The following is a 14,162-nucleotide window of genomic DNA, read 5'->3' on the forward strand; positions in this document are numbered from 1 at the left end:
GTTTCATGAAGGAACAGACACTAAGAAACAGCGTCACGGATCCTTTAATGTTTACAGACTCTTCCACATATCGAATATCGAGGAATACCACGTCTTTAATATTTCATCCTGACATTTCTGAGTCCTGAATTCTCATTTTTGTGCCTTCATCTGATCGAATACCTTTCTCTGTCTTTCATATTCAATAAAGTGGTTCCGTAAATGAAGAAGAACCAGCCGGTCAAAGTGTGGTTACTGTGGTAGCAACGGACGCCGACTCGGCTTTCAATGACAACAACGTCATCCGATATTCAATCACAGGTTGGTTTTACGTCATGCGATCGTTGTTTTCTGTTTAAATACTGTCGAACGGGAACATGTCTACTTATTGGTTAGTTGAACATAAATGACATCGAAACATTTTGAAAAGCCAGTTACATATGTACATAGTAGCCTTAGTTTCAGTGTGAATAATTAGAATCTACAAATTTATAGCACTGACATGTCAAGTGCTTTCTCTTTCTGGTTTTACGTAGCTGGTGATCCAAGCGGCTTCTTTCAATTCGCTAATCCCAATAGCGGAGAAATGACAACAACGGGGCCTATCGACTACGAACTTGAGCAAAGCTTTTCTCTGACTGTGACAGCGGAGGATCTCGACGGCGCCCCCGGCGCCAACTCTGCTACTACTTTGGTGACTGTGACTATTGAACCCGTAAATGAAGCCGCTCCCGTGTTCCAGTCAACACCTTACGATGTGGACGTCAGCGAAGATGTTCCTCTGGCTACCTCAGTGTTTCAGGTAGTAGCCACTGATGCAGACGATGCGGGTCACCCTCACGGACAAATAAGATACAGCATCACTGCCGGAAATGGCGCAGCACATTTCACTATCGATGAAATCTCTGGAGAGATATTCACAGTTGCTTTGCTTGATAGAGAGACTATCGCCCGCTACGTACTTACAATCGCTGCAACTGACAGTCCGACACTTCCGGGTGACGAACTGGTAACTGAGGAAAACGTCACTATAACCGTGACTGACGTCAACGATAATGTGCCAGTGTTCACACCGAGCGCGTACAGTGCCAGCATCGATGAAACTGAACCCATCGGTACAGTTGTGGTAACTCTAACAACTTACGACGCTGACAGCGGCACTAACGGACAAGTAGACATCACGAAAACCGCGGGTGATCCAAACGATGATTTTATCCTCTTCGGCAATGATTTACAGGTCAATAAAGCGTTAGATCACAGTGTGAAAGACTTTTATCAAATTACCTACACGGTGACTGATCGTGGAACACCATCCCTGTCGAGTGAGGGATACGTTACGATCACGATCCTGTCCGTGAATAGGTTTCCACCTGTGTTCGATCCGTCATCAGACAGTGTGACCTGGTCTGAGTATACCAATATCGGTCAACTCATTTACACGGCAGTGGCTACAGATGACGATGGACCAGGTAAACACAGTGAGTTGGCATACTTCATCACAGATGGAGATCCGGGAGCTACGTTCCTGATTGATAGGCTGAGTGGTGAGATTACCCTAAGTGCTTTACTTGACCGTGAAACGATTGCCAGATACCTTCTAGAGATCACCGCCTATGACAACGCCGGTGACCTGCTAGCACCCGACACGATGAGTGACACCATGAATCTGACGGTCATCGTCAGTGACGAAAACGACAACAGTCCCATTTTCAACCCAGACCAATATTTTGAGAACATAGATGAGAACGTCCCTATTGGTTTCTACATCACTACCGTCACAGCAACAGACCGTGATTCGGGCACCAACGGTGCTATCCAATACAGCTTTGCCGCCGGTTTAGGTCAAGAAAATTTCAACATCGATCCAAACACTGGCGTGATAACCACGGCCGATGATATTGATTATGAAACTGACACGATGTTCAGTCTCATGGTTGAAGCAGTTGACGGTGGAACGCCACAACGGACAGGGTTGGCCAATGTGCAGATCGACGTCAACGACCTCAATGACAACGCACCAGTTGTCTCTCCATCCGACTTCACTGTATCTATTTCCGAGGATGCCGCGGCGTTCACGCTGGTTACTCCAGTACTTGTGTACGATGCAGACAGCGGAACTAATGGTGAAGTCACGTGTAGCATAGTACCGGATACAGATCCTCTCGGCCAATTTCTCTCAGACCCAATTGATTGTGATATCTTCACAACAAATGTCGGACTTGACAGAGAAACCCGTGACAAGTAAGGCTGATATCACATACACTCTATATTTGCAAGGAGCTACGTTATAATAGTGAAGAATTATCAAGGTTTCTCACAATATATCCGAGCCAACATTAAGCATGTCTTTAGATAAAACAATACAAAATATGTCTTTTTCATAACATGGGGAATAAATGAGGCTGATCGAGAAGTTACGTTTATTTTCGCTGCCTGTGACTTGAAGAAACTGAATGTAGAATTTTGAATTATATTTTGAAGTGTTAAGTTGGTAATTTATACCAGGTAGCCAGGTCAGTGTGGTCACCATTAGCTTTTTCGTGGCTTTGATTTTACTTTAAGATCAGATGGAAATAGATTTATTTACAAAACAGCACTCTTGAAAGCGTGTGATGTTTTCAGAGCAGATACACTAGTCATTATCTTTCGGAAAAAAATTAAAACGTCTGAGATTCCTTTATGACCTTTCCCCCAGATATGACTTGATAATCAACGCCACGGATGGTGGTACCCCTATGCTCTACGGTCTCGGCTACATCACTGTGATTATCCTGGACGTCAACGACAACGCTCCAATTATCAACCCGTCATCGTATGCGGAAAGTATCTATGAAGACACTCCAGTTGGCACCGTTGTTTTGCAAGTCCTAGCAACAGATGCCGACATCGGTGAGAATGCGCGACTCACGTACACTCTCACAAACGGCAACGAACTTGGTAAGTCCTGACAGATGAGATAACTCCAGTGACCCAATTTCCCCTTCATTTATCCAACAATCCACGCAACAATCTATCGACAAATCATACGAAATCGCACAAGACCGTACCAAATTTACCGTACCAAATTTAAATCGGTAGGTATGCGAAATCAGCATTTTCATTTAGTACTGTTCATCAGCTCCTCTATATTTTAAATGAAAAAATAATTATATTTCTGCCAATGTTATAGAATTGCATCGCGAATTTCAGTTATAAAAGTATGCAAATGAACTTAACAATAATGTAAAGAAACAGATAGTCAAAATTTGCACAGCGTACATTAGCTGTAACTTTGGTCATTTTTAAAATTCTGTTTGTTCTGTGTATCATCTGCAGTTTCTGGTTTGAATCCCTGAACCATGAAGAAATTCCTAATATTTAGCTCATAAATATACCCTAGATGAGTATAATCTGCATTGTTATTGTTTAAATTTTGTATTCAGGTCCGGACTAGAATACATTTATCAACAATAACAATGGTCATTTCACATATACAGGCTGTGTTGGCAAGCAGGACACCGGGCATTGGTCATGATGATCGGATTATAGTAAAATTCTGTAGTTAATACATTGGAACAGAATAGTGAAAAATTAGTCAAAAGTTACAGCTAATGTCCCTTTAACTCAACTGAATTGATCCGGCGATATTTGAATCGCATTGGCGTTGTTGTCACAAGTGACGTTTCTTTCTGCCTTTCAAATTCAGGTCACTTTAACATCGACCCAGACACAGGTGTGCTGACAGTTGCACAGGCTTTAGACCGAGAAACCAAAGCAAGTTACGCCATGACGGTAACCGTCAACGACAACGGCACCCCAATGTTATCGTCAACTGCACCTATTGACATCACTTTGCTTGATGTAAACGACAACACTCCAACGTTCACCATGAATCCATACGTCTTTGGTGTGGAAGAAAATGTCCCGCTCAATACCTTCGTCGATGCTGTCACGGCTACAGACCCAGATGCCGGCTTAAATGGTGAAATCGTATACTCATTAGAAAGCGGTGCTAACAAGGACCATTTCTACATAAATCCCACTACCGGGAGAATTTACACCGCCGCATTTATCGATAGGGAAAACATCGCCCGTTACGACCTAGTGTGCAAAGCTGCCGACCAGGAAGCCTTCCCTTTACAGCGAGACTGACGTCATCATCAACGTCATTGACGTCAACGACAACACACCAGTGTTCACAGAGAACCCGTACGAGGCTGAGATCGATGAAAATTCTCCCATTGGAACTGAAGTGGTCACTGTTACCGCCATAGATCTGGACGAAGGATCAAACGGTGCGGTCACGTACACCATTCCAGCATCAGAAACAGTGGCAAACACATACTTCCAGGTGGGATCAACGTCGGGCATCATTACGGTGAAACAACCGCCAGACTATGAAACCCACCAGCTGATCGATTTCGTGCTTCTTGGTGCAGACAATGGAAGTCCGTCGAGAACGGGAACTACCACGGTCAGCGTGACGATCAACGACCTCAACGACAACTATCCTATATTCAACCCAAGTTACTACAGTGAAGAACTGTCATACCTGAATGACCTTGGTGAGCCTGTTGTCACGGTGACGGCAACAGATGCAGATTTCGGTCAAACTGTTACTTACTACTTCAAGCAGCCGTCAGATTTGTTTGAATTAGATACAGTCACAGGTGAGTTACTACATAACAATGTTCAGTAACTTTCAATCGAAATCAACCGACACAAAGGGTTTCTTCTTGTTTTACGAAAGGTACTATAACAAAGGTTATCGCGGATCCATGTTCTGATAATTAGTGCGTACGTGTGTTTGTCAGATTCAAGCAGTAATGAACATTTTCCCCGTTTAGGCAACATCCGGGTAATTGTGGACCGACAGCCCGACAGAGATACCAAATACGACCTTTTTGTGGAAGCAAGGGATAACGGTGTACCGAGGCTGACATCTCAGGTGGACGCAACCATTCGCATCGATACTTTCAATCCGTACGATCGTCTTGTTGAATTTTACATGTCCGTCAGCATGGACTATTTCCTGTCAACCCAAGATGAATTCATTGCCGCACTTTCCGCAGTTATCCAAGAAGACTATCCCACTGGTAGAGCCGGTGTTTCGCATATACTCCGCCGTGAGATAGGTTCCGGTGTGTCCGCAACATCTCGACGACTTCTACAGCAAGAGTAAGATTTTCAATAGTAAATTCAGGCACTATCCAGTCGTTAAGTGAAGCTGATCATTGTATTAAGTTAATGATAATTCGATCACAATATTAGAATTGCCCATTTTCACTTCGATGACCACTCTGCCTGAACTATAAATGTATATAGGCCTATGCTCATTTGTGGTGACTGAAATACGTACATGTAGAATAAATTCGATAAATATAATTATTCATAATTAACGAAGTATTCATTTTACTCTTCCCTGCAGAATGTTTCACATTGTTTTTATTTAAGTTCTCATATCAAAGCAGAAACATTATTTCCAGCCTGTATCAATGCATTCTTGAAATTCAGAAATGGAATGCAACCCTGGATTTATAATCTTTTCACAAGCAATGCGTTTCAGTGGCATGAATAAATGATGTTGTTGTTCATGACGACTGCTTAGATAAAAAACTGGACAGCAACGTGTTTGCCTCTTCCAGTTGTTCATATATATGAGCTCCGTACATTCGAATCACGCTCTTTTCATTTCTTTTTCTTGTTTGTCATCTTTGCAGTCACGAGATTACCGTATACGTGTATGGTGTACAGGACAACACGGCTGACTCTATGAATGGATTTGACAAGGTCAAGAAGTTTACGACCAACGATTATCTCTTTAATAAGTTCACAGCCAACTCGGCAGGGACGCCGTCAGACCAGCTTGTCCGTAAGCTTCATATTTCATGTCTTGTACGGTTTTACCTCAAAGTTGTACGGCCCTATTCACCAAATGTAGATAGCTTTTGCCTCGTTATATGGTTTAGTTCAAGACATTCTTCTGATTCCCCAATTGTTTCTCGATCAGCACATCAAGAGTCGATCACCAGTTTGCAGCAAGGTTTGATATCGCGTCATGAAGTACAAATAACCCATATGAATAGTTCGAGTGGTGCTGAAATGCCCGGATGAGAGAAGTACATGTACTGTAATGTTCGGATTAGTTAAGAAATTTCATTAAAGTCAGTGCATCAGCGTATACGGAAGAGTAGGCAGCCCCGACCCAAAACAAAGAAACCTTGACTTTACAGGTTTGAGGCTTTTCCGTTGATAAACATACATTTGAACGGGTTTCTCTGTATACAGTTAACATAAGTTAATTCGGAATCCTGTCAGCAACAGCGCTGTTTTACAAAGAGCCGACAAACAAAATAACAGCTTGAAAATTACACAGAGACAATTTACTGGCAGCAAAAGACACCGAAAGAACCAAGAACGAAAAACTGACGATAAACAATTGAAGGAGATAGACAAAAACACCCAAAATACAAAAGAATGATAACCAGAAATCACTGACCACAATGCAAACAAAGTCCAAAAACAATTGACTATGCGATGAATAAAAGCTGAACAAGCCTTTTGACACGTACTGATGTTTTAATACGCCATAAGATCTTGCAGTCCATGAAAAGCGTCGAAACACTGTTTTCTACTCCAATCACTTTCAATTATCTTGGCAGGTGACCCCTTCACACAATGGGACATTAAACAGGTATTGCTACACGAAGATCCAAACAAGACCCCATGGTACCAGACGTGGGGGGTATCTTGTTACTATCCTACTGTCTTTGTTGATACTTTTCCTGATTCTACTCGCCATCTATCTCATCTGGTTTTTCTGTTGCAAGAAGAAGAAGAATAAAAAGTAAGTGAGAGAATAGATTTCGATTTCTTTTGCTGGATGTCTTAATTGGGGTCCAGAAATAATATTATCGCCTATTGTTTGTTTGTTTATTATAGTAAGCTTTATATAGAATGAAAATTCCTATACTACGTTGAAGCAGGTAACGCATTGCTTATTCACACTTGTGAACCGAAGATGAATATCGTTCGAGGAATCCTGTACTATTTTCACTGCGCAGGATACTTTGATCATTTAGATGCTTTTGTACCATAACTAAAGCCGAATCGTTAAACAAAACAAATCCTCAGTCTACTATTGGAGATGCACCAGGGTGCTGCTCGTGCCGTGCTGGGGTATATTTTCATAAAGTGGAGTCCATTGTCGGACCAACCTGATGCCGGCATTGTGATTTTAACTTATGTTTGAATTTATACGCGTGGAACATTGAAATACAATTCATCACAAACACCAATAGGCTAGAACGGAAAATGCAATCGAAAATACTCCTTCTGAATATATGAAACGCACGTGAGACTTCTACAACCTTAGGAACGCACCAGCATCAACATTGTATGTCGTCCCCTGACGATAAAACAACACCAAAGAATTGATCTCTTCCCAGCAATTTGAAAACACTTTCACTTTTCATCGTTCACAGAGATGCAAAGAAGCCAGCTGCGAAGCCTACGCAGAAATCGAAAACCGCCGCAAGAGAAGGATGGGGTTCCAACCAAGGTACAGTTAAGACACATCAAGGTCATGGGCGCCCTTTCTGTCGTCGAGGATGTCGGCTTTAGTTCAGCCTGCATTAGACTATGAAATTGTGTTTCTGCAACTTGACTTATCAGAATGAAACTCACATTAAATATTCAATATTGACATTTGTGTTTGATAAAAATATCTCCAGTGGGAGTTTTTTGGATCATGAAGAATACGATGCAATGACCCATGAAGAACTGCAATCGAATCAACTCATTGTTTGTCCTTTTTTCTATTTGTTTCAGTGTACAAAAACAAGAATACTAATCAACCAAGTCCTAATATCGTCATGCTACCGATGGTTAGTATCTTCTTCTATCAACTCAATTATAATCATCTTTCATCAGAATTATTGTAAAGGTCAAAATAATTCCCCAATCACACTTTTCACCTATTACTAGATTATGTTATCATTTATTTCCACTGATCGCCTCACCAGTGTACTCTTCCTAGCTACAGCTTTCTCGGCTCATCTATGGTATGTGAAAAATCACCTCTTGAAGTAACGCCACGGTTGTTACCATGGAAAGATCATTGAATTCCGACGACTTCCATGTCCATCATCAATAAAGGAGATAACAGGGCTTGCTAATGGGGAAATCCTCCGAACTCATCCGATGTAGAATGTTGAATTTTCAAAAATTTAGCAGGTTGCATGTCCCAAATTGTTACACATGTAGTGCTTAGAATAATATGATACCGGGGCTATGTTTCCTATCTTCCAGACCAGACCACCGGCAACCACGGAGAAAAAACCACCACCACAGCGACCACCAGCGGAAAAGAATCCTAACGTAACGCAGAATGCTCAGAAGCCACCCGACAACAGCGAACTGAAAACCTTGCACACGGCAAAGCAGTATGATGGACGCGCTGTTGATCCGGGTAAATATTCCTAGCGTCGGACACTGATTTCTCAAATTTGGAACACAAAATTACGAATATGCTATTCAGGTTTTGAGCTTGATAACTCATTTAGCCGATTACAATTCATAAACCTTGAAAAGCATTTAACGACGCAATCGTTTCTCGAGAAAGACATTTTCTGCCCTGTACATCATAAAAAATCCGGAATCGAGGTTAATGTTTCCACATAAAATAGACCGTCTGTTTTGACGTTCAAGTTGACTATCTATATCTTGGGCAACAAAGCTGTTAGCGTACCGTGTGTAGTTTGTAAGATTAGAGAAAGCAAAACCTTTTCTTCGTCGTTAACCCAGCGTAGACAGTTCAAACAATTATTAACATGATGTAAATAACCAATGTAAATGAGCACAATTGCGAGAACCAGGTGCTCAGAACTGCCGCTTTATAGTTTTCAGTCGGAACAAAACATACTTTGCATCAAATCTCTTAAAGGAACATAAGCTGTAACTTGTGGCAAGTTTTTCAGTATTCTGCTTCTGTATATCAACTACCGTGTCTGACCCTAATCCGTTTGTCATGCTGAAATTTTGAGTATTCTTTTTGTCAACACAGCTTGTATATGTGTAGTGATCATTGTTTATTGTTTACAAATGAATTCTAGTCCTGACTTGAATACAATTTTCAACAATATCAATGTAGATTATACCTATATAGGTTGTGTATATATGCTAAATACTTGGCATTAAATTACGGTTTAGGGATTCATTGCTGAACGCGTAGGGAAACCACAAAACAAAAGTTCTGAAAAAATAGCCAAAAGATACAGCTTATGGAGCTTTAATACCGTGACGTCACACAGGTTTGTTTTTTTTTTGGGGGGGGTCGCCTATGGGGGATGGATGGGGTTAATGGGTAATAATGTGATATAATTCAAAACACTACGAACGTTGATGGCGTTACGTTTGGCAAAGAAACGGATGACAAATGAATCGTCAAGCATCAAATGTGAACGGTCAATATACATCGATATTTTAAACAGATTTCAAGTACAACTCGAAATGTAACGCGTAAACACGAAAACCGTTTTTCCGTTTTCTTCACAGCAACTGGGCGTCCCTACGAATATAACAGCCGGACCGGACAACGCCGATGGTTATCTACAGTGACAGAAAACCCCAACGTCAATGTACCGGGCGATGTTGCGTCCTAAAATCAATCCCACAATTCCTTACATGTTCAAATTCCTAACCATACAACAGATTGACCAATAAGCTCATAGTTAAGTCATTAGGACAAGAAGTGATATGCTACTTAGAGATCACATACCCGATTAAGTTGCCTACACTAGCTATAGAATCATTGTATTATGTAATATTCCGTCCCCGATAGAAATACCGTCCCTTCATAATTCCGTCCCTTCATACAATTGATATCACATAGATATCACAACAATTTCATTCAATGATTATCGATCAGTACTAATGACGTAATCGCGTCACGGACGTGACGCAATCGTATTACGAATGTGCCTTAAACACGAGTGGAACTAATTTGGGATAATTGGATTTTCATATTTCTCAAATTTCTCAAAATTTGGTGCCCTATAGCTGAATGTTGCGATATCACAAACAACTCATAAAAACAAGTGTGAAACTTGAAAAGAAAAGCAGATGAGGTTACATTTGCAGCCTGAATCGACGTTACTTCACCATCCAATTATCCCAAATTAGTTCCAATCGTGTTCTTATGAAATAATGGAAAGAAAGCTTTAAAATAACGTATACCAGATGGATTTCGTTTGAAAGATATGCATTTGTTAGCATTTTTGTCTTAAGAGAACTAGTCTGTTTGATCTTGTATTTTGATGTCTTCGTGTTCTGTAAAGATTAATTAACAATGATCACATAGCCGATTAAGTTTCCTACACTAGCTATAGAGTCATTGTATTATTTTACAAGTGTTGAAGCTCTGACAATGCATACCCGATTATTTTATTTACACGGAAAATTGATATGGATTTGCAATTAGTCAGACGTAGCCCTTGATACTACAAGACATGATTTTTAATCACATTTTATAACGTAAAATATGACGATAGTTGCCACATCAACACGCTTTCGGGATATGTCATCACTGAATACAATGCATAAGCCTACACGACAACTTCAGTACTAATACAGCCTGTCATATACAAAAACCACGAGCTTCCATGAAATACATGTACATTATACAAGTTGCAATTGATAGACTAACACCAGATCTCACCAAACACGTCATAATAATGATCAGACAATCTTGCATGCTTTACATGACAAACTAACTATATAACACAGCCAAGGGTTTTTACAAATGAAAATCGAACGGCTAATGCTCAAAGTTCAGGCTTCAGCTGCTGTAACGATGCGTGTACCTTTAATCGTTTATTGTCTAGGTAAAATAGTTGAAATTAAAAAAATCGAAGTCTTTTAATTTTTTAATTTGTTTTCAAGTACTTCATTTAGTCATGAAATGCTTCCCACAGAGTAGCATTTTCGATTGAAGGAATACATAACGTTTCATCATGACCTACAGGGCGCATGCGTCGTCGTTCTTACCTTTGATATGCTCAGTCAGTGATGTCATCAATAGCGTCATCAGTCAATACCACCCGTCTTTCTCTATTGCCACAGTCCCAAGATTTTTCGTTGTGACCGATTGTCACCAATTTATTTACTGTACAGAATGTGAACCATTATCTGAAACGCTGATGATCACGGATTGCCTGCAATCGTGTTTTGATTTGAGTTTTCGAAACCAAAGAATTCTGGTATCGGATTAGACATAGATAAACATTTTCTTTCACTGAACATTTACAGAAGTCTTCAATATAATTTTTTTCTCGATAGATATGTAAAGATAATGTTTTGACGATGAAGAAATAATGTTTCTTCGAAAATATTGTAAATATGACGACTGGTTTCACGTAAATTTTGTCGCTAGTTTGTACTATGATGACCTACAAAATTGTCCAATGTCAGCTTTGAAATAATCGAATCAGGGTTATTTGATATTTACATGATACATTCATTGTGAATTTATGTACATATATAGGATGGTGTATATTTCTATAATTTTTAATTTGCTTATCTAGAAATGATTTCACGTGGAAACGATACAGAGATTGTACTATTTTGTAAATATTGAAATATGTATACAGATTAACTTGCTTTGGTATCAGCAAATGTTAGTTCTCTCATCTGTGTATTCATTTGCAAAAAATAAATGCGAACACTGCATCTTCAGAATCATTTTCCATTGGTTTCTGCACGGTTACTCTGCCCCACACCGTGGTTTCTGTTTCTTCACCCACGCACCGGCCGCCGTGTGATTATCACTACTAGGATTCAAATTAGCATAGCTGGTCACGTTATACAGTCGTTTGAGTACACTCTCACGTGACGTGCACGAACAGCATCAGCCCTGCACAGCAGTTGGCGCACTGCTGCATAGCACCGTATCTCATATTCATATTCAGGCTGGATTTCCATCAAGTCGAGTTGAGTACATATTTCAGTTTGTGGGAATGTTCTTATTACTCTTTTGATTTGATGATTAATCGCAGAGCCCACCTTACAGTCATATGATAATAACCATTCACGGACACAAGGCAAAAACAGTCAGGGTGATACAAGAAAGCCAAAATTCTGCGAAGAAACATAAAATACCGGTACTTTATTTTCAGAGTGACTGACACTGTTAGAGATGTATCTTTCTCACTGCCTCTGTGGTGTTGTGGGTTTGGTGACCGGGTATGTTCAGGAATAATTAATTAAGTCATATGTGCATCTCAAAGCATATATATGAATAGTACATTACAGCATTTTTTTTGGTTTTATATGGCAGGGCTCGAAAATAACTTTTTTCCCTGGTAGTCCACTTGGGCTACCATTTTCTTAAGTTGATAGCCCATTGACAATGGCTGGTGGCCCATGCATTTTGTAGTTTAGGGATATTTTTCCCTTAACCAGGCAGGAAAAGACCCGTTTTTCAAGATTCTGTCCATGTGAATTTTCTATTCATTTGATGTGAATACTTGCACACCTTTTGGTAGCCCCAGGGAAAAGTTGGTAGTCTGTGAACGCGGGACAACCGCTAATTTCGAGCCCTGTATGGTCTTGTACATAAATTAGTTCCCAGATTTGAAGTATATACAGGCGTATACATTTGGCGGGCTTCTTTTTATCAAATGTAAATTGTAATCGACTTGCGATGTAAATTGTAATCGACTTTGGGAAGGTGATGAACAGAACGTCAGTTCCCCTGTGTCAGGCTGTGAAGGCAAAATACACGCAAAAAGTATTCAATAAATGAACTAGCTGTCAAATTCGCTCCATTTCAGATGTCCTTGTGAGAGATCACCTTATCGGTTGGCGGTCATACACGTTACGCTTTCAAAACCAATTTCGTGTCCTCGGTTTTGCTTTGGCTCTTAGGAAATTTTACTTATGCCATATGTAATGAAGAACTCTCAGTTTTGGTTAATATACCACAGACACTATCATAATTTGTCGTCTGTTTATGATTTTTGTCGTATGCCTTTCAGTTGCGAGAATAATAAAACCTTTCTATATGAATCGTATAAAATCATTTTCATGATTTTTTTTCAAACCAAGATAGAGCAGAAACACACACATTCCAATTTTATTTTTGTTTCCTACCATTCCATGGTACTGAAAGAAGTGCATCTGATTGTTACACTTAGCGCATCAAGAGACTTGTGTTTATCTCAGCAATACCCTAGATTACGTCTCACTGAATTTACATTTATGGAACAATTATCATCAATGAAATGTGGGTCTCGAAGACTATTCGGAGAACACCTATTTATGGCCAGAAATCCAGAATGTTTTTTTAATTTTTTAAACTTTAGTTTGAAGTAACATGTCAAATGGTGTACTGACCTGAAGGTTTTCGGTTTACAACTTCCACAATAAAACAAACAGATAAGTTAGAAAACCACAAAAATAGTAACTTACAAACTTTGATCGAAATTAGCGAGAACGTTTCCGTACTCTTTCACTTGATCGCTTGATAACTTTAGCCTGTACTTCCCTAGTTTACGAAGGTCAACTGTAATAGCCACCAACTATATATCAAAGGATTAGCGGATAACACTCAGAAGACTCAGATTCAAAGGAAGTTACTTATCAAGATATTTGACAGTGATCGGAGATTTCAAAGCTAACTTGAGGGGGCAGGTGTTTGGACACGTGCTGTGCGAATACAGGAACAACAAAACAGAACGATGGGGTGTTTATTCACTCCCAATAAATCACACTGTAAATATACCACTTCTGAAACCAAAGGCCAAACAGATTTTTCTGATTGTTTACATCGTACATTGTATTGACATATTAGGCTGCGTTCACAAAAAATGGTGGGGGGGGGGGGTGCTGGAGGAATTCAGGGGGGATTCGGAGTTGTTTTGGGTAGTAGAGGGGGGGGGACTTGAAAATTTGTTCTGCCTGTAGGGGGGAGCTTGAAAATTTTTGGTTCCCTTTTATGTTTTACATTTTCCAATTCCAAGCTTTTGTAGGTAATTCAATGAAAATGAATACCTTTTTTATGTCATCCAATTGTTGTAACATAATCATTAACAAAATCTAGAACCATTTTGTCACATTTCATGACGTTTATCTCGAAAAAATCTAAACGTGTGATTTGTCATAAAAAACAAACGAGCCAAGTAACATGGTAGAAGCTGCAACTGTTG

At 39.9% G+C, this 14,162-nt stretch overlaps 1 protein-coding gene across 1 annotated transcript; it reads left to right on the forward strand.

Annotated features, from left to right (window-relative positions):
* The first annotated feature begins 205 nt into the window (after positions 1–205).
* Positions 206–11,697, forward strand: LOC139135991 (protocadherin Fat 4-like). Its single transcript, XM_070703812.1, is given in 12 exon segments — positions 206–300; positions 516–2,220; positions 2,675–2,916; positions 3,665–4,071; positions 4,073–4,628; positions 4,806–5,136; positions 5,679–5,830; positions 6,621–6,805; positions 7,443–7,519; positions 7,789–7,844; positions 8,269–8,428; positions 9,514–11,697. Coding segments are annotated over 7 exon segments (3,525 nt in total). The 5' UTR covers positions 206–300; positions 516–565; the 3' UTR covers positions 6,803–6,805; positions 7,443–7,519; positions 7,789–7,844; positions 8,269–8,428; positions 9,514–11,697.
* The last annotated feature ends 2,465 nt before the right edge of the window (positions 11,698–14,162 follow it).

The sequence above is a fragment of the Ptychodera flava genome, chromosome 6 (genome assembly GCF_041260155.1).
Source record: "Ptychodera flava strain L36383 chromosome 6, AS_Pfla_20210202, whole genome shotgun sequence".
Classification (NCBI taxonomy): Eukaryota; Metazoa; Hemichordata; class Enteropneusta; family Ptychoderidae; genus Ptychodera; species Ptychodera flava.